At 38.3% G+C, this 20118-nt stretch overlaps 1 protein-coding gene across 3 annotated transcripts in view; it reads left to right on the top strand.

Annotated features, from left to right (window-relative positions):
* Window positions 1-20118, top strand: part of UBR2 (ubiquitin protein ligase E3 component n-recognin 2) — a 70642-nt gene that overhangs the window by 17175 nt on the left and 33349 nt on the right. For 2 of the 3 annotated variants that reach the window (XM_087932725.1, XM_026695821.2), the window contains exons 7-17: window positions 6348-6410; window positions 6844-6964; window positions 7781-7888; window positions 10072-10160; window positions 11281-11379; window positions 13541-13704; window positions 13787-13886; window positions 14313-14441; window positions 15969-16152; window positions 18270-18331; window positions 18562-18672. In XM_087932725.1, coding sequence (XP_087788851.1) covers window positions 6348-6410; window positions 6844-6964; window positions 7781-7888; window positions 10072-10160; window positions 11281-11379; window positions 13541-13704; window positions 13787-13886; window positions 14313-14441; window positions 15969-16152; window positions 18270-18331; window positions 18562-18672 — 1230 coding nt within the window. Of the gene's footprint in view, window positions 1-6347; window positions 6411-6843; window positions 6965-7780; window positions 7889-10071; window positions 10161-11110; window positions 11210-11280; window positions 11380-13540; window positions 13705-13786; window positions 13887-14312; window positions 14442-15968; window positions 16153-18269; window positions 18332-18561; window positions 18673-20118 lie in introns of all 3 variants that reach the window. The other variant, XM_026695822.2, reaches the window with a different exon arrangement.

The following is a 20118-nucleotide window of genomic DNA, read 5'->3' as shown; positions in this document are numbered from 1 at the left end:
GCATTGGAAAGACAAATAGATAAGTGCACACGGGAGGCACACAGGACCTCTCAAGCTTCTTCACCCCCAGTCCAGTGCTGTCTTCCTCTTCCTACCTTCCTCCCCAACTCTCCCTCTCATCCAGGCGCAGCGTGGCTCTACAGAGTCAACGTGCCCAGTCAACTGGATCACGAACCATGCAAAGGGCACCTGAAGCGACATTCACACCAACTGCTACCAGTCTTCGACAGGACCAAACTCTTCCAAACTAAGTGCCAGAGAGGATGAAGGCCTGGATGGAGATGGCTATCCGTCAGGGAATCGCAGCAGGCCTACAACATGCGGTTCTGACCCGGGATCAGCCTGCACCCGCTGAGTATGATTCACAATCAGTTTGATCATTGGCCAGGTCGAAGCAACACTATACCCAGGTACAGTTTCAAGGGGATATGCTCTTCCAAGGGCCGCAGGAGGAGGCGGAAGAGGTAGAGCACATTAATCCTATGGAACAGATTGAATCAGTGATAACAGTGACCTGGCCCTTTCAGAAGTGGACCCCTTAGAAAGGGGGATGTCTGAGGATGAGGGCCTTGTTCCCGAACAACCTGTATTTACAGGCTTATTCTGCCCACAACTATTCAAAACACTATTGTTTAAGGCCAGAAACACTGCACGCCTGGACAAGCCGGCCCCTTCTACCAGTCCAACTCCTTCAGAAGAGGGACCAGAAGATTTAATTTTCAGCCAACTGGTAGTTGAGGCAGATGTGATTCCAGTTCCTCACATATTTGCAGACCTTGTACAGAAACAGTGGGCTTCTGCAGCAGTGTACCCTGCCCCCATGGGTTATGACAGGAAATACTTTAATTTGGCCCCTGATTTCTTAAAATGGTTGAATACTCGCGAGGTAGACGAACCTATTGTGGGATTAGCGTCCTCGTCCTCCATTCCCAGTGAAGCGCTGGAAGCATTAAAGCCAGAGGAAAAATGGGCCAAGCTGGCCCTACGCAGGGCCCATCAGTCAGATGCGTGGGCCATCAGAGCGGCCATGGCCGCTTCCTTCTTTACCTGTTCTTCTCTCAGATGGCTCTGGATCTTACAGGAGCATGTCCCCAATTCCAACATTAGGGCAGACCAAGACATTGCAAAACTTATAGCAGCCACTGAATTCTCCGCTAATGCAACCTTTCATGCAGTTTTCAGCCAGAGCCATTACTTCACATGTCACAGCGCGATGCTTACTATGATTAAAACATTGGCAAGCGGATATTAAGCACAGATGCAAGCTGGCTTCATCTCCTCTTGTGGGAGACAGACTGTTTGGCCCTTCCCTCGATCCGCTGCTTATAAAAACTCAAAATAAAAAGAAAATTCTACCTTCCCTTTTTTGGAAGTCAGATCCTAGAAACCCTCAGTCCTTTTGGAAGGGATCCTTTCGGCCCTTTTATCAGGGACCATTCTCACCCAGATACCAGAGACCCCCATCTTTCCAACCAGGGCAGCAGCCAGAGAGGTCCAACTTCAGGGATAGGAACCAAAGGGGTGGCCAGTCCAAGAGATCCTTTCGAGGAGCAGGAAATAGACCCTTCCGGTGTCCAAGATGGACCCAACTCCAATTGGCGGCTGCCTTAAATTATTCGCGGACCAATGCGACTCATCGGCTGATTCCTGGGTCAGAGATGCGATCAGATTCAGCCTTGCGCTAGAGTTTCAATCCACACCCCCACACTTCTTTATGTCCTGCCCTCTTTCCAGAGATCTGGTTAAATGAAATCTTATGGAAACAGCTATCCAACACCTACTGGACATACGAGCCATCCAACCAGTAGCTACCGAACAATGAGGGCGAGGTTTCTATTCACATCTTTTTGTTGTTCCCAAAGGTTTGGGAGGGGGTAGAGAGTAATTTTAGATTTGAAACGTCTTAACCGATTCTTAATATATCACAAGTTTAAAATGCACACCCTGCAATCCATCTTACTTGGCATCAGAAAGGGTGATGTCCTTACATCCATAGATCTGACCGAGGCATACTTACATATTCCCATTCGGCCTTGCCACTATAAATTTCTACGATTCTATTATAATAATCACCATTTCGAATATGTGGCTCTTCCTTTTAGACTAACATCTGCCCCCAGGACCTTCACAAAGGTTCTCACAGCTATTGCTGCTCATCTCCAAGGTGTACTTGTACGAATCCAGTGTTACCTTGATGATATATTAATTTTGTCATCTTCCGTTCATCAAGCGCTCAGAGATACTCAGACCACATTACAATCCCTACAATTACACGGGTCCTCAATCAATTGGAAAAAGAGTCAATTAGCACCATCGACTCGATTAATCCATCTAGGGGCAATCATAGATATGGTGGAAGACAAAGTTTTTCTCTCACCAGATAGACAAAACAGCATCCATCAATTAGTTAAGGAGATCAGAGTTCAAAAAAGGGTACCCCTAGCTGACCTATCAAAATTATTAGGCAAGATGATCTCATGTAGATCTATTCCTTGGGCCCGCTTCCACACTAGACCTCTCCAGTGGTTCCTGCTCCCGTGCCAGCGATCTGGCCGAAGCAACTCCAAATACAAGGTCAAGGTTCCATCAAAGGTCTTCATATCTCTCCACTGGTAGACCAGACCAATTATAAACAGAGGTTGTCTCTTCAAAGAGCCCCACAGACTTACCATCACCACAGATGCCAGCCTGTTTGGATGGGGAGCTCACTTTCAATCGCTCACAGCCTAAGGCCGCTGATCCTACATAGAACAGTCATGGAGCATAAACTGGCTGGAGCTTTGAGCAGTATACCTGGCTCTCCACAGCTTCTTTCCACAGGTACACAATCAACACATACTAATATTGACCGACAACGTAACAGCAAAAGCTAACATAAACAAATAGGGGGGCACACAATTGAAACACCTCATGCAGAGCAGAGCACATTTCGGGACTGTCGAATACACAGGCAGACTGGCTAAGCAGGGCCACCATCGATCAATCAGAGTGGCGCCTCCATCCGACCCTGTTTCAAGAGGTGGTCAGGACATTTGGACATTTGGTAGACCTGTTCGCTTTCTCCCTCAACGCTCAGCTCCCGAGATTTTTTTCCAAGTACCCCTTGCAAGGAGCGGAGAACTTCAATGCGTTCTGCTGCCGTTGGCCCCCGGGACTTCTGTACGCATTCCCGCCACTTCTACTGCTTCCCAAGGTCATCCAGAAGCTGCTAGATGAGAGGGCGGAGCTGCTTCTAGTATCTCCTTACTGGTCCAGACGGCCATGGTTTGCTGACCTCCACAGTCTATCCGTATCAACACCATGGAGAATTCCGCCGGACAGGGTCTTGCTAACCCAGGGACCCCTTCAACATCTGGATCCTCAATGGTTGCACCTGACTGTCTGGAGGTTAAGGGGAGTCGTCTGAAGAGTCAAAAGTTTTCCAACAGAGTTATCGCCGCCAGATGCCCCTCAACAATTTGCATTTACAATGCCACATGGTCCAGTTTCTGCAAATGGTGTACCAAGTCTCAAATTGATCCCATCTCTCCATCTGTGGCTCAAATCCTAGAGTTCTTGCAAGAGGGGCTTGACAAGGGATTATCACCTAATACATTGAAAAGACAGATGGCGGCTTTGGCGTCAATTATCACTTGTGAAGGTCTACTATCTCTTTCCCATCACCCACGCATACGGAGTTTCCTTCAAGGAGCAAATTTATGTCCGCCAGCGGTTCACCGTTATCCCACCTGGGACCTTAACAAGGTCCTTCTTGCACTCAATAAGTGCCCTTTCAAACCCTTGAAATCATCAAGTCTCCAATTTCTGAGCTATAAAGTAGTTTTCCTCGTAGCGATCACTTCTGCTTGTCTATTTTAAAACTAGCAGCTTTGTCAATCAGACAAGATCTTTTTGTCTTCCATTCTGACCGGGTGGTCCTTTGTCCTGATCCTACATTTATACCCAAAATTAATTCGGCTTTTCACAGGGCACAAGAGCTGATACTTCCTAATTTTTGTCCCAGACCATTCCAAGGGTTGGAACTACAAAGGCATTGGCTTGATGTGAGGCGAGCATTGTGAATATATATTCACCGTACAGCGACTTTCAGAAAAATGGAAGCCTTATTTATGTCATTTCAGCCCAACACTCAGGGATGCAAGGTCTCATCTTCTACAATAGGCCGTTGGCTACAGGCCGCAATAGCGAAAATGTATCAGATTGAATCACTACAGGTGCCCAGGGCCATAACAACTCATTCAACAAGGAGCGTGGCAGCATGGGCCACACAGGCAGGCACCAATAACTGAAATTTGTCAAGCCACAACCTGGGCCTCTCCATCACCCTTCATTAGGCATTATAAAATAGATGTGTTTACATCCGCTGAGGCCTCCTTTGGCAGAAGAGTTCTGCAACGGGTCCACAGGGACCAGGAGGGGATTCCAAGCTAGACGTAGTCCCTCCCGTAGTACAGGCCAAGCTTTGGTATGTCCCAATACTGGATGCTCTGAACAGCTCATGGGAGAAAGGCTGTTGGTACTTACCTGACACGTCTGTTCTCTTTGAGCTGTAAAGAGCATCCAGCCCCACCCTTTTTCCATCTGGTGGGGTCCTATTTCGGCCAACGAATTGTTAGGGCATTGAGGACGAGGGTGTTTATTTCTCTTGTCTTCGCCTAAACTGGGGAATGCTGGGGAGTAGTCCCATGGAGGAGGAGGAGCGTTCCACAAATTAAGCCCAGCCTAGACATGCAGAGACTGAAGCACCTCCCACTACTACTGGATGCTCTTCACAGCTCAAAGAGAATGGGCATGTCAGGTAAGTACCAACATCCTTTCTATCCTTTTAACTTATTAATCCCTATATATATTGGTATGTATTTGTGGTTCCTGGAGAATTCCATAGTTTTATTCATTCTCCTCTTCTATATTTGCAGTTTAAGCTATGGAATGTATGTAATTTTCAAATTACAATTATTTGTTTAGCAAGTATTTGATGCTGATGGAAACAATGACTTCTGACAGTCTTTGACTTACATCATTGCGGCACCCCCACAGTCATATGATCTGATTTGGGCACTTGGCAACTGACATGGATTTATACAGCAGTTACAATGACCTGGGGTTACATGAGCACAATCCGCAAGCTTCCCAGCCAATTTCTGTCAGGCAATGTCAATGAGAGAAGTCATATTTGTTTAATGATGTCATAGTTCACTTAAAGACAGTTGTGATTCGCTTAACAATCGTGGCAAAAAAAGTTATAAAATCAGACACAACTGACTTAAATGACCAGATCACTTAGCAATGGAAGTGCTCGCTCCAATTGAGGACTACCCATATATGCATTTATATTATAAATAAAAATACACATATTTTCATCACTTTCAAGCCTACCTGCCATATTTTCCATTATGAAAGAGTTCAGTGGTCCTTATGATGTTTTCCTTTGAGTTTTATGAGCATTTACAGATTGAGTGAGGGAATTTGTAAAATATTTAAGAGGTAAGAGGGATAACAAGATTGTAATTGATCGTGAAAAGAAAGTTGAAAATGATTTGTATATATTTCTTATCTAACCTTTTATTTTAATTTTCTTAAACTTTATTTTTATTTTGTTCTATTGTCTATGATATGACAATTCTTTATAAATACAAATTAAAAAGATTTATGAGAAATTGACATTTTCCTTTTGAAAGAAATTTCAAAAGCAAATCCTTTTTCATCATATTGAATAAAACTGGTAGGAAAAACATACAGGGTTATTTTTATGTACAGCTTTAATTTTACTACTAACTTGGATAGCCATGTTATGTATCCATGTATATACTCATTGTAAATTTAACATTCCATAGATTAACTTACTGAATATGTAGTCCTTCAATTTTATGTATGAATCTATAATTATTTAATATTATAATAAACACAAGTCATCGTTGATGTTTAGCAGACATAATATAATTCAAGGACAGACAACATAGTTGACTGCAGTCCTGAACTATATAGCACCCTAAGGATTTAACAGTTAGCCATTTTTAAACTATTCAATGTGCCATTATAATGCATTATGCAGTCTTTTTTTTGTTAAGAGTCTATTCTGTCATGTCATTTTAGAGGCTATATGGAAGTGGAAACTGATGTGGAGTTAAATAGTTGGTACTGAAGCTTTTTCTCTCTATAGTAATGCTTTACCTTTCTGGATTACCTTCTTTCTCTTGCATAGAAGGCTATGTGAGAAATGATGTGTAATTATTAAGAAGTCTTTAATGATAGTTTACAAGAAAGCTTCAGAATTTTGGTCAACTAATCCCTATAATGTTTGAATTATCTTTGAATGACTTACTAATTGCCATATGCTTGTTTACTAGGGGCGCAGATCAGTTCGCTATGGAGATTTTCAGTATTGTGATCAAGCCAAATCTGTGATAGTGGTAAGTTCCATGGTTTAACTTTCCTTAATAATAAATTATTGGTTCAGCATTACCATCTCACAATTGTAGCCTATCGGTAGTTATAACAAAATGCATGTTTAAAGTTGCAAAGAACAAAATAATTATTCAATATTGGAAAGACAAAGACAATACAGACAAACAGCAATGCCTCAAACAGCAATGTTTGATTGGTTTTTCCAATTAAGTATATTGGAATAAAAATGATATAAGAATTTAAATTGATATAAGATGTTATTCTTTTATCAGTTTGTAAAATTATTCAAAAGAACTTACTGAATTAAAATTGTTGGCATCTTGTATTAAAAATTACACCTTGCAAATAATATTTTCCTTAAGTATTTTAATGTTTAAGTGAATACATCTTACACAAGGCTTTGTTTTAATGAAACATTTGACTTTTACACCCTTTAAGAGAAGTACTACTCGCCAGACTCGGCCACTGAAGGTTCAAGTTATGCGTTCATGTATTGTTGCCCATCAAAGCTTTGGTCTGAAGCTTCTCACTTGGCTGAGTAACATTATTGGATATTCAGGTACTGGAATTAAAATATGATCTTTAAAAAAATCTGAGGTAAAATGTATATGATTGAAAAACTAGAAAATATTTTCTGGATACTGAAGGCTAAGGGTAAATATAAATAAAATGTTATGGTTAATTACATTTTTTTTTTACTCAAAATTATAGAAGCCATAATACTTTAAATTGGAAGAAGTATATAATTGGATTTCTCAATATTATTTTTCTAAAAGAAGCTGCAAGAATATTTTGCATTGAAATTTTATTGTGGAGGGTATTCTTTCTTGAATATTTGGTATTCAAAATCATCTCGTGGAAGGAAAATGTCCGCATGCCCAGTTTTCAGCCTCCACATGCCCCATTTTCTGTCCATCCCAATCCCTGCCGCCCAGAATGGACTGAAAATGGAATGCGTGGAGGCCAAAAACAGGATACGGAGACTGAAAATGGGGCACACAGAGGCGGCAATAGGGGATGGCAATCCCTGCATCCTGAAACAGCTGATTGTCAGGTGACCGATCCAACCGACAACCAGTTGCTTGTGCTAATCAGGCTGTGCTGAAGCTGACCAGGCTGTTTGTTGTTTGCTGCAAGGAGGCAAATTGCTGGGAGGCAGAGGCAGATTTTTTTTCTTGTTTTCCTCCCCCAAAGCTAGGTGGATCTTATACTGCGGGCGTCTTACACTCCGAAAAATACAGTAAATACTTCCAGTGCTAAGATTCTGAATGTTAGTGATTAAATGTCATAAATATAAAAGAACTAAATGTATGTGAAACTTAATTATGGAAGCAGACTAATACCCCCTTTTGACTCTTCTCTCCTTTTTAATTAGATGGTCTTCGTAGAATATTGTGCCAAGTTGGTTTACAAGAAGGCCCAGAAGGAGAAAATTCTTCCCTTGTTGATAAATTGATGCTTTCTGATTCTAAACTTTGGAAAGGTGAATTAATTGTTCTTTTTTTAAAAAAAAATAATATCACCAAGTGTTGATACATTTTATGTAGCCTGTTATGCAGTGCTTGCTTCTTTGGCCATTTTCCTGCATGGCCAAAGAATATGTGTTTTTGCTACTCACCAAGTATTAGGCTATTTTTAAGCATTCTCTTAACAAGATTTCTGTTAACAGTTTCAATACCTGTTCCGAATAAACATGCATAGATTATACTGTAAATCCTCTTATAATTAGTAGAACTAACTTTACAGGGTTGATTAGTTTCTTATCAGGGTTTGGGAGCACAGTTTGAAGTTCACTCTTATAACAGCATCTTTCTCCTTAGAATTTGTAAATATTTATGATTTAAATATTTATTAATATTTATTAATTTGTAAATATGTATTGTAAATATTGAGGCAGCCCCTCAAATATCAGAATTTGAGGGATTCCACAAAGAAGAGAGGGTCAGGCTATTTTCCAAAGCATCAAAAGGCAAGACAAAAAATAATGGATGGAAACTAATCAAAGAAAAGCAACCTAGAAGCAAAGAGAAATTTTCTAACAGTGAGAACAATTAACCAATGGAACAGCTTTCCTTCAAAAGTTGTGGGTGTGCCATCACTGGATGTTTTTAAGAAGAAGCTGAATAGCCACTTGTTTGGAATGGTATGGGGTAGCAATAGCAATAATACTTTAGACTTATATAATGCTTCACAGTGCTTTACAGTCCTTTCTAAGTGATTTACAGAGTCAGCATATTGCTCCCAACAATCTGGGTTCTCATTTTACCGACCTCATAAAGATGGAAGGCTGAGTCAACCTTAAGCCAGTCAGGATTGAACTGCTGGCAGTTGGCAGAGTTAGCCTGCAATACTGCATTCTAACACTATACCACCATGGCTCTCCTGCTTTTGCAGCGGGTGGTCTAGAAGACTTCCAAGGTGCCTTCCAATCTGTTATTCTGTTAAATATATGCTCATCATCTGCGTAAGCAACATAAAGCACAGAAAAAAGTAAGAAGTAATTCAGTAAACAAAAATAAGGTGGGAGATAAAAGGAAAGCTAAAGCTCTATAATACCTACATTATTTGGCATACCTCTCCATCTCTTTCTGTGCTTACCAAACATCCTTGTTTCCACCATGTTCTGAAATTAATTCATATATGTACTCCTTGCTCTTTAAATATCTTTCTTTCTGAGAAACACTTTAATGTCATACAAGCACAATTCTTCCTTTCAACCCAGTCATCTTCTTTCATGCAATTGTGTAGATTTTCAATAACTCATTTTCTCCATATGACCAGACCACTTTATTGAACTTTCCTCATAGTGATCATACATTTAATTCATAACCCTTTTCTTGTTTAAGCTACACAAGGTTCTGAGGTAACTCATTCCCACTGCTTCTTTTATGCTTCTCCTGACACACAGAATTAATCATAGGCTTAGAGCAGGGATCTTCAAACTTGACAGCCTTAAGACTTGTGGACTTCAATTCGCAGAATTCCTCCTCCAGTGATGTTAGCTCAGGAATTCTGGGAGTTGAAGTCCACAAGTCTTAAACTTGCCAAGTTTGAAGACCCTTGGATTAGAGGAACCTTTCAAGTTTTCTCATCCAACACCCTGCTCAATGTAGAAATCCTCATACCTTCCCATCAAATATTTGACTGCCGTTCCATTGCTAAGTAACATATTACAAAATGGGCAGAAACATGCTCATATATACAGCCATTCATTTTGACAAATACTCATTTCCCACAATAGTCCACATACTATCTACAACCTTTTGCCAACCTTTCCTATTTTAAGATGTCTCCACTATTTTCCCTATTTTTTTAAGTAAGCATTTTGCCAGTATGCATTGTTTTAGAGCAGGGGTCCCCAACCCCATTCTGTGGACCAGCACTGGGCCACGGCACGCCAGAAACAAAGCTGCGCAACCAAGCAAAGCCCCATCTATGGGATGCAGGCAGAACACAACCCACCCCCTCCAGTCTGTGTAAAAACCTCTCTCACAGAACTGGCCCCTGGGAGCTGCTATTTTAGAAGGCCGCCTGTTACATACTATTCCATAGTGTAAAAACATTTAGTGCTATTTAGGGTTCACTATTATTCTTTAATAGACTGTTCTCATGCAAGTTGACATTTAATATGTATTTTTTCCTGACACTTCCCTTCTTCATCCCCAGGAGCTAGAAGTGTGTATCATCAGTTATTCATGAGCAGCCTACTTATGGATTTGAAATATAAGAAACTGTTTGCCTTCCGGTTTGCCAGGGTGAGTACTTTTCAGTTACAAATTCTTTATAATATCGTATTATTGATTTGGCTTGGTTCCAGTTCCAACATTGACTCTGGATGAAGTTGCATTTCCCTTATTGATAATCATCCATGGTTTGGGAGTCCCTTAAGACTCACAGCACCTGCTATAGCAGCACGCAAAAGCCAGCTGTGGGTCTTTTAGAATCAGGAGACCCTTGTAACAATGACTTGTAAGCTACAAGTGTCAAATGCAGCAACCAGTCCACTAACTAGAAATAACAAATAAATTAGTGTTGCATCTCTATCATGATTACTTCAATGATTACAAATATGATTCTAGATCAGATTCAAAGTACTCTACATAATTTGACCCCCAAATGTGTATAGAATAGTTTTCTCATCTAGTTTGAGATCACCCCTTGTTGTCTCTGAAGGATCACAATCCCAGATAAAGTAAATGGTGGTTCTCCTCAGAAGCTATCTCTCCTTTTAGAATAACTTGCTTCCTAAGATACAGAATGCCCCTAATTTAGTAGAATAAATGAAGATTCAATTTTTATGAGGCATTTTTGATACTCAAGATAAAAAGGTGGCACTTCCTTAATTGGCTGAATTATTATGCAACTTCTAATAAATATCATGGTCTTGAGTTGAATTGAACTAATGATTTTCAATTTTCCATTAACTCGTTTTTATATTGTAAAAAATATTTCTATATATTGCACAACTCCATCAATTTATTTTAAATATTGATTGAATCCAAAAATGTTTCCTATAACAATGGATACATTTGGTATTTGTATTTAATTTCCTTTTGCTGCTAAGGGTGTCCCCTTAGCCATAGTTTAGTTATTTGAGATATAAATAGTTGCCAGTTTTAGGACATAGTTTTCCATCACAAACATGAAACTTAGACAAAACATCCAATCAGTGCAGATTAGAGGTGAATTTCCCCTTGTTGTTTAGAATTATCGGCAGTTGCAGAGAGATTTTATGGAGGATGATCACGAGCGGCCAATGTCGGTGACTGCTCTCTCTGTTCAGCTCTTCACTGTACCTACTCTGGTGAGTAGTACTATCTTTTTTTAAAAACTGATAGTTGGCACTTTCTGCCTTTTTTGCCTTCTTCTTAATAGAATTATGAGCGATTGCAGAATGATTATGTGAAAGATGACCACGACAGGGAGTATTCAATTGCTGACCTCTCGGTGCAGATATTCACAGTACCTTCTCTTGTAAGTATTTGAATGTTAAATGAAACCTTCTGTTTGCTCTGAAGGCCATCTAATACAGATATAATGTATTATATTTGGAATCCTAAATATTGATTCTTATATAATTTATGATTAAAAAAGACAGAGCCTACCTGTAACAAAATTATAATTAGTAGATTGAAAAAAAAAAAGCCAGTATGTGGTGGTAGCGGTTAAGGCACTAAACTAGAAATTAAGAGGCTATGAGTTCTGGTCCTGTCTTAGGCACAAAGCCAGATGCACAGAATAAGGTATCATCTTTTAACTCCAAAATATGAGTCCAATAAATGGCTCATGTAGGTACATACAACATAGTAAAACTTCTAAATTTCTTCTCCCCAGCTCACATGTTGTTACATTTTACTGATTGTTCACCATATTTTATCTTTACTTTTATCTTTCTCTCCCTATTTTGTGCCCAACTTCATTACCCAACTTTGTCCAGTTCAACTTCCTCACTGCATTTCCTTCATATTTTTATAGATACAATCCTTTCATTTCTTAAATTCTAGTGAGATTTAACCACTCCATTTTAATTTCATTGCCACTTTGTTCCTTAATACGCTCTCATATTCTGAATATTGCCAGATAATCATAAACATTCTGCCCCCCCCCTAATTTTATTTATTACTGAAGCATCAAAGTTAGTGTGTTTCAATTCCAATTTGATGATTTTGAGTTTTATTTAGTAATTAATTACAAATAATAAATAATTACAAATAATTTTGTATTTATAGTATGAGGAATTCCTCTCTCTGAATCAAATCTTCTGAATTTGATTTTCGAATTCCATCTCCTAAATTTCTTGGCTTCACTCATATCTTCAGAGCCCATGTGTCCACCTCAATACTGGACTTATTCTAAGAATTGTCCTTCTGTCTTTGACCTTATCAATCAAAGGTTTCTCTACTGGCATAACTCTAATTCATTGGAGCTATAAATACTTTCCACTATGTCAAGATGGTAATGCCTTTTAGGGGTTATCCATTCTTCCTTCAAGATTTTTCCAATCTGTTATTCCACCCCCACCCCCTCCATTTTTCTCTACTTCTCTTCCATTTTTTAAAAGAAATCAATACTATGACTGGAGGAAGGGAAATTGTTTTTTATTACAATATTAGTAATATAATAATATATTTTTTAAAAAAGTTTACAAAATGAAATAAATAAAACTTGCATTTGGAGCCTAGAGCCACACCACGTTTAGAGTGTGGTCTTTCATTTGCTATACAATTGAGTCTCAAAGTGTGATTTATGGACCTTGGGGGGGGGGGGGCTGTCTTAAGTCAGAGGGTCTGTGAAGTCAAAAATATTTTTAATTTCTAATATGGTAAATATTGATATAGTCCATGTAAACAAAAGCTATTTGGGGTCTTCAATCATTTTTTTTTAAAGGAACATTTGGGAACCATTATACTATACAAAGCCAAGAACAGTCTTTGAGTGAAGGAAGTACATACCCTGTCTTAGACTACAGGACACAAATAGTCATTTGAAGTTACATAGAAGCAAATTCTGCTTGACTGCTCTACTATTTACTCCACTAATATAAAAGCTGTTCAGCAGTGAAACCATTTATCTAAGGAGATGGATGTGTCAAAGCAGAGGGTAAACATCTGCCTGAGATATTTTGATTTTTGTACCTGCATTGGTTAAGGGATGGAACTCAGTAGTAGAAAGCTGCCTTGCAATTTGATTCTATTTATATTTTGCAGAAATAAGGGTGGATCCTCTGAAATTATCTCAATAGCGCATGTTATAAAAATGTGCACTTGAGATAATTCCAAAGCCACATGATTTCAGCAAATTTGTATGTTCATGTTATAAGCAATTGTAAAAAATGAATGTGATCAGTTCATGAGATTACTTAACCAGCAGATGTTTATTCTTAATGGATGATATTAATTATGATTCAAGTTTCAGAATAATGATATCTTTATTTAAAAATAAAATTTTTAGAGGTATGGGTTTCTAACAATTTATCCAATCCTTCCTTTAATTATCTTGGAACATGATGATTCCACTGGTTTCCCATTCAGGAACTATTTGCCATTTGGTGCTGAAAAGAACTGCATTTGACATACAAATAATTGTTTCTGCAGCTTCTGATTAAAACACACTTTCAAATGTACTTTCGCTATAGGCAAGAATGTTAATTATAGAAGAAAATCTCCTGACTACTATAATCTCAACATTTATGGATCATTTACGACATAGAGATATACAGGGGAGATTTCAGTTTGAACGGTATACTGCACTACAGGCATTCAAATTCCGACGAGTCCAAAGCCTGATTCTGGATTTAAAGTAAGTGAGTTTTTAAAAATCAGCAAATATAATTTTATATAAATACAAAATCAGCCTGAAAATTTATTTTTGCTGTACATAGGTATGTGCTGATAAGCAAGCCAACTGAGTGGTCAGATCAACTGAGGCAAAAATTTCTAGATGGCTTTGATGTTTTCTTGGAATTGCTGAAGTGTATGCAAGTAAGTAATATACAAAAATAGTACCATATTAATTGCATGATTACGAACAAGATAGTGAAAATTGTTTTTTATATAATTGTTATATTTCCAATACCTTTTAAATTAGGTTTCTTTTTTCTTGGTGATAGAATAGAGTTTCAGTAAAGCTATTTTTTCTACAGTCCTCTTTATTAATCAAGATTTTCTTGTGAAGAATTGTTGAACCTTATGAAGTGAGATCCTAGAAGTTATAAGGTGGTAAACCAGAATTGTAATGGATATAATTTTCAGCATCTCGGGTTTGTTTAGCTCCTCCATCACAAATAAAATTAGCATTAGCAAACCACAGACAGCCATTTTTCTATCTTTGCTATAGACAGTCACTAGGCAAAGATTTGCTGAGTCTTAGCATTAATACTTCTTTGTTGTTTTCATTTGTGTCTGAAGGGCATGGATCCAATAACTCGCCAAGTAGGACAGCATATTGAAATGGAACCAGAATGGGAAGCTGCATTCACGCTGCAGATGAAATTAACACATGTTATCTCAATGATGCAAGATTGGTGTGCTTTAGATGTAAGTTGTTAAAATGTTTCAAATATATTTGAATGAGGGCAATAAAGAACTCTCAAGATTTCTTTATATGATTTGTATCAGTAAGATTGTGTTGCTTAAAATGGAAATTCAAATGCCCATGATTTTTAAGCAGGAAACATTGGGGTAAAATAAATTAACACACAATCTTCAGGTCTGGGCTGGGGTGTATTTCAGAAGGAATAAAAGGAAAAGGGGATGCTCATTAGTATGAGATTAATTATTTCCTGCAAAAGTTACTGTGAGATACCTATTTGTAGCTACAGTTTTGTGTTCCCTTTCTAATTTTCTTTGGATAATTTAGAGCAGAGGTGTCAAACTCATGTCTTCACAGCAGTGTCGCATGATGTATTGGGACTTTTTCCCCCTTTGCCAAACTAGGCATGGGCCTGGCACCCCTGATTTAGAGATTCTTTAGAACAGGGAATAAATTAAAGGGGAAATTCTCCCTATTTTACTGATTGAAAACTTAGGCAGTTAAAAAAAATTGTCATTAGCAAAGAGGCACAAAATGAATCAGAGATGGACAGAATGGATTGGATAAAATTCATACTATTGTAGCTGATTCTGTGGATAACAAATGATCAATTATTTAGAAATATATATGTAGCTGAGGTAAATCTTAGTATTTGAACAAACTGATAGAATGAGATGTAGTTTGAAAAATGTTCTAGTTTCACTTTTTTTGCCTATGTCTTGAAATGGTATCCAGAATGTGAATGTGGTTGGATGCATTTTGTTTAAAGAAACAAGAATAGTTTTGATAGCTTCAGACATGGCAGGAAATCACTGTATGTGAGGAAAAGAGGTAAAATTCATTATTACTAGATTTTTTTTTTAGAAAGAGACACGCCATATACTTCAGTCTTATACTTCAGTCTTCTTGCAAGTACTATTGTTTATATAGCTATACATGGAATGGTGATAGCACGTATGAAGAACCACAAGATTTACGGATATAATGTATAAGAAAAGGTAGAGTGCAATTCGAAAAATGAAATGTACTAATGAGGACTCAATTGGGATGCAAATGAAATCTAATGAGCTCTCTCTGTCAAAGCCATCTTCTCTACTCTCTAGGAGTCTGCTCTAGAGTGAAATGATAAAATACCCTAGAACAAAGTTCTAAAAATACTACAGCTCTCATTGCAAAGCAGGGCCTAGAGAGTAGAATAGAAAATTTTCCCTCACCAGTACTTTTTTCTCTTATTTGGAGTTTTTTTTAAAAAAAAAAAGAATTAAAAGTGTCTTATATGCACTTCCTATGTTATTATTTCTGCCACTAAAGTTTTATTTATAAGATGGAATTGTATACCTTCTGCTGCCTACTATGATACAGTTCCAACAGTTATTGAAACAGCATTGGCCAATACATTTCAAATAGGTTAGATAAATTTTACCTTGATGCAATTTTTCACTTGTTTAACTTGATCACAAATGCATGATAATTTTGTTACAATTTTAAGAGCTGTGTTTTCTGTAAACATAATTTACCTTTAATCTTTATAGGAAAAAGTGCTTATTGAAGCATATAAGAAATGTTTGACTGCTTTGATGCAATGCCACTGTGGTTTTACCGATGGAGAACAACCTATTGAACTCAGCATGTGTGGACATTCAGTTGAAACTATTAGATACTGTGTTTCTCAGGAAAAAGTTAGCATTCATCTTCCTGTTTCTCGTTTACTTGCAGGTGAGACCTAAATTGCTTAGTTGATTTGGTGGTTAATTTTTAATATGGTTTGTTTTCATAACTATAGCACAAATTTTGTCTTTTGCTTGCTATCTTTGTGGGTGGGAAATGAAGTGGATTCACTTTATAACGAAGACATGAGCTAGTAAGCTGTATGAAACTGAGTTTCTTTGATATTTCAGGTTCAAATTAAATTATTCTTACCATTATAGCAACTTATCACAATTGTGTAAACACACACACACAAAATATAATACACTATATTTTAGATGTAGCTAAATCGTAGATACTATAAGGAGTGCTATCAACTTCTGTTGGTTCAAGGGCCACAAAAGATTTTGGGTAAAAGTTAAAAGCCATACTTTAAAAATGATTCATTTGTGAGATAAATTGGATTGGTTAAGCAATTATATTTTCTCCCTAAAATGCAAAAACTTTTCCCAAATTTTTATTCCATCTACTTTGTGGATGTGGAAAACATTGAAGCCACAAAAGTGTTTGCATGGTTCCCAGGCTACATTTTTTGTAATCTTGATGTGAGGCTTGCCCAGAAATTATGTTGCTTATCATGTCCTAGCAAGACCAAGATTCAGTCTATAATATGTCAGTAGTATGTCAGTCTGTTAGTTTTGTATTCATAGGCAAACTATAAACTCGTTGCTTCTCAAGACATACCACACACTATAAATGCATACCGTAATTGTCTTTGATTGTAAAGGTTGAAGATCTCACAAGCTGAGTCTAAAAACAATGTTATAACATTCCAATAATGGGGTGTAAGTTTTCATCCTCATAAAAGTAATTTAAGTTCATGTAATACTTGGTCAGTATTCTGCCCAGTCTGGTTGTAATATATGGAGTAAGAATGTAGCACCTATCTGCCATCCTTTAAACAGATATGACTTTTTCTAGGATCTACACCTGTACCAGTTTTGAAAATAACTTACTCTAGTAATGTAATTGTTCTTCCTGATTACTTTTTTGGACTTGAATTGGGGTAATGCTCCTTTCTTGGTTCTTTAAACTCTGCCATTAGCCTTATTTACCATTGATTATAATAGCCTTCTGAGTAGCTTAAGAAAATGGATAACTGTGCCACTACATTACAATGTTTCAGAATTTCACCAAGTAGACCAGGGATGTCAAACTGGATTTTTTCGAGGGCTGGATCAGCATTATATATCCTCCGTGGGCTGCCCGGGGGGAGAGGGATGGATCCCTCCTGCAGCACTTTGCTGGCCAAAATGTGGCTCATGGGGACCATGCACAGTTTGACCAGCAAAGTGCTGCAGGAGGTTGTCCAGGCTGAAAACAGGGCACAGGGAGCCTCGTGTGGCCTGCACCATGCTGCAGGAGATATCCATGCCGAAATTGCATTGTGTGGGCCCACTTACTGCCCCTCTGCACCCCGTTTTGGCTGCCAGAGGTACCACGGACCAGTCCTTTGCTATTTCCAGGCTGGCCCCACGGGCCAGATTTAGGCACTCTAAAAGAGGTCATCTGCTCATCACCACTCTGGTGATGCTGTAGAAGCCTTGATACAGTGTCTGGAGGCTACGAGAAACTGGATGGTAAAGAAAGAACTGAAATTGAATTCCTCCAAGTCAATGTTGATGAATATCCAGAAATGAACTGGCTTTCTGTCACTTCTGGCTATGACTTTGGACAGAGTAATGCTCCTTTGAAGAAGCAAGTCTGTGATTTGGTGATTGTCCTAGTCTCATGGTTACTGCTTAATCAGCAGGTGAAAACTATGTCTAGAAGAACTTTTGCTGATCCTTGGCTGGTGCACCGGTTGCAACCTTTCTTGGAATTGGAAGTCTTATGGCACTAACTCACATTGTAATCATCTCTATGTCTTCTAAAAATGGCTGCTATTGACAACCACCTTTGAAACTACATTTGCTTATAAAATATAGCAATTTCCTTACTGATAAGTGAGAGTCGTTATTACAGTTATGTGACATTGATTCTTTGGATGCTACATTGTCCACCAGCAGTCTTCCAAATGCTGTCCAAAGTGATATTTTTTTAAATTTATAAAGCTTTCATGGCTAAATACTAGATATTTCTAGGACAGTCTTTTTCAAGTAGAATGCATTTTTGTTTTAATATAGGTCTGCATGCACTTTTGAGCAGAACAGAAGTAGCATACAAGTTTCCAGAGCAACTACCAATGGTGAGCAATATTATGTTAATAAACCTCTAAGAGTGGGGTATTTTAGTAAAAAACAACAACCCTGAACTGTTAGTTGGGGAAATCCAGAGGTGACAGTGCCTATAGTTCAGTGAACCACTAGGGGTAATAGGTATAACTTCCTATATTTTAAGTCATGGAAATGAATTTTTGAATGCTCTTTAAAAACATAAAACAAATACATTGAGTTTTGTGTTTATCTTCAATTACAGAGTGAACTTAGTCCTCCTATGTTAATAGAACATCCCCTGCGATGTCTAGTTCTGTGCGCCCAAGTTCATGCTGGAATGTGGCGGAGAAATGGATTTTCACTTGTTAATCAGGTAAGTCCTAAACGGGAAAAAATTATTTAATCTTTTTCTTTTACCTGAGAACCATAGAATAGTTTGATTTCCTGATTGCTAAAGAGTAAAGTGCTCTGCATAAATGATTAATTTTAAATCTATCATCTGATTATTTTATATGTTTTCCTAAATGTGTTTATCAAGGGTAGTTTTCTTGAACTCAAAAAGCGTGTTTATTTATTTGTATGTGTATATGTCGCATTCAATATGTGTGACACTGAATTTTGATAATAAATATATGAAGTTTTAATCACTTCCGGAAGCTGTGGTACATTTTTTTTATCTCAACTTTATTATTTTTTATAAATAACTGAAGATGGCAAACATCCCTAATACTCCTTTCCCCTCCTATTTTCCCCACTATAACAACTCGGTGAGGTGAGGTAAGAAAGCATGACTGACCCAAAGCCACCAGCTGGTTTTCATGCCTAAGGCAGAGCTAAAGTTCACAAATTCCTGGTTTCTAGCCTATGGCCTTTACCATAGACCAAAAGGATTTAATCGATAGGATCACATGACGAATCTACTGTGCACTTTGCAGGTGGAACCTCTTGCATTTGTTCTACATTGGACTCTGGCTTTAGGCCAATGCCAATGGAGGTTACAGGCTAAATTTTGGAAGGTTATCTGAGGGGAGTTTGATCCCGTTGCACCTGAGGATGTGAACAGGGCTTTTGCAACTGCTAGTTTGACCATCTCAGCATTTCATGTGTCTCCTGGCTGGCTAAGGTTGCCTGGTGGAGACACAATTGGTTTTGGGAGGTGGTTACTAATTCCTTAAGTGAGGTGTGGTCCCATCGGTTCTCAAGGAGGTGGTGGTGCAACCCAGCCAGTAATGACCCCTTCAGGAAAAGGTGCACCACCACAAGGGGAGAGGGTCCCCTTCAAGAGAGGGTGCAAAAACCCTCTGACAAGTTTTGAGTCTGTCAGTTAACCTCTCATTTTTGGCTATGGTTATTGTTGAGGTAATTCCCCATTAGGAGAATGAGCGCACACAGGGAGACGTAGTGAGAATGGTGAAGAATAACACACAACCAGCATACAGATACACTGTATAGTAAAATGTAGGTGTTTACTTCCAGTAAATGGTTAAGCAAAGTTCAACAAACAGTCCAAGTCATACACAATTATAGCAGTCAGTTTTCAGTCCAGGGATCATCCAAATATCAAAGTCCAGTATCAAAAGCAGTTCAGTAATAGACTCACATCAATCCAAGACTAATGATGATCAGCAACAGTCAATAGGGAAATGCAGGAATGGCAACACTCTCCAGAACAGGACTAAACAACTCAGGTTTCTGGCTCCATCTTATGGCCATTGGAGGAACCACACCCAATTACAATTTTAGCATTCCCTTAAAAGAGACAGTATTAAAATGTCTATCCTGGTTTATATATTTTCCAATTCAACTGTTAGGTGACTTA

Source organism: Pseudonaja textilis, chromosome 1 (genome assembly GCF_049901715.1).
Source record: "Pseudonaja textilis isolate UNSWEBS1 chromosome 1, rPseTex1.2, whole genome shotgun sequence".
In the NCBI taxonomy this organism is placed as follows: Eukaryota; Metazoa; Chordata; class Lepidosauria; order Squamata; family Elapidae; genus Pseudonaja; species Pseudonaja textilis.
This window is presented reverse-complemented; position numbering and strand designations above follow the sequence as displayed.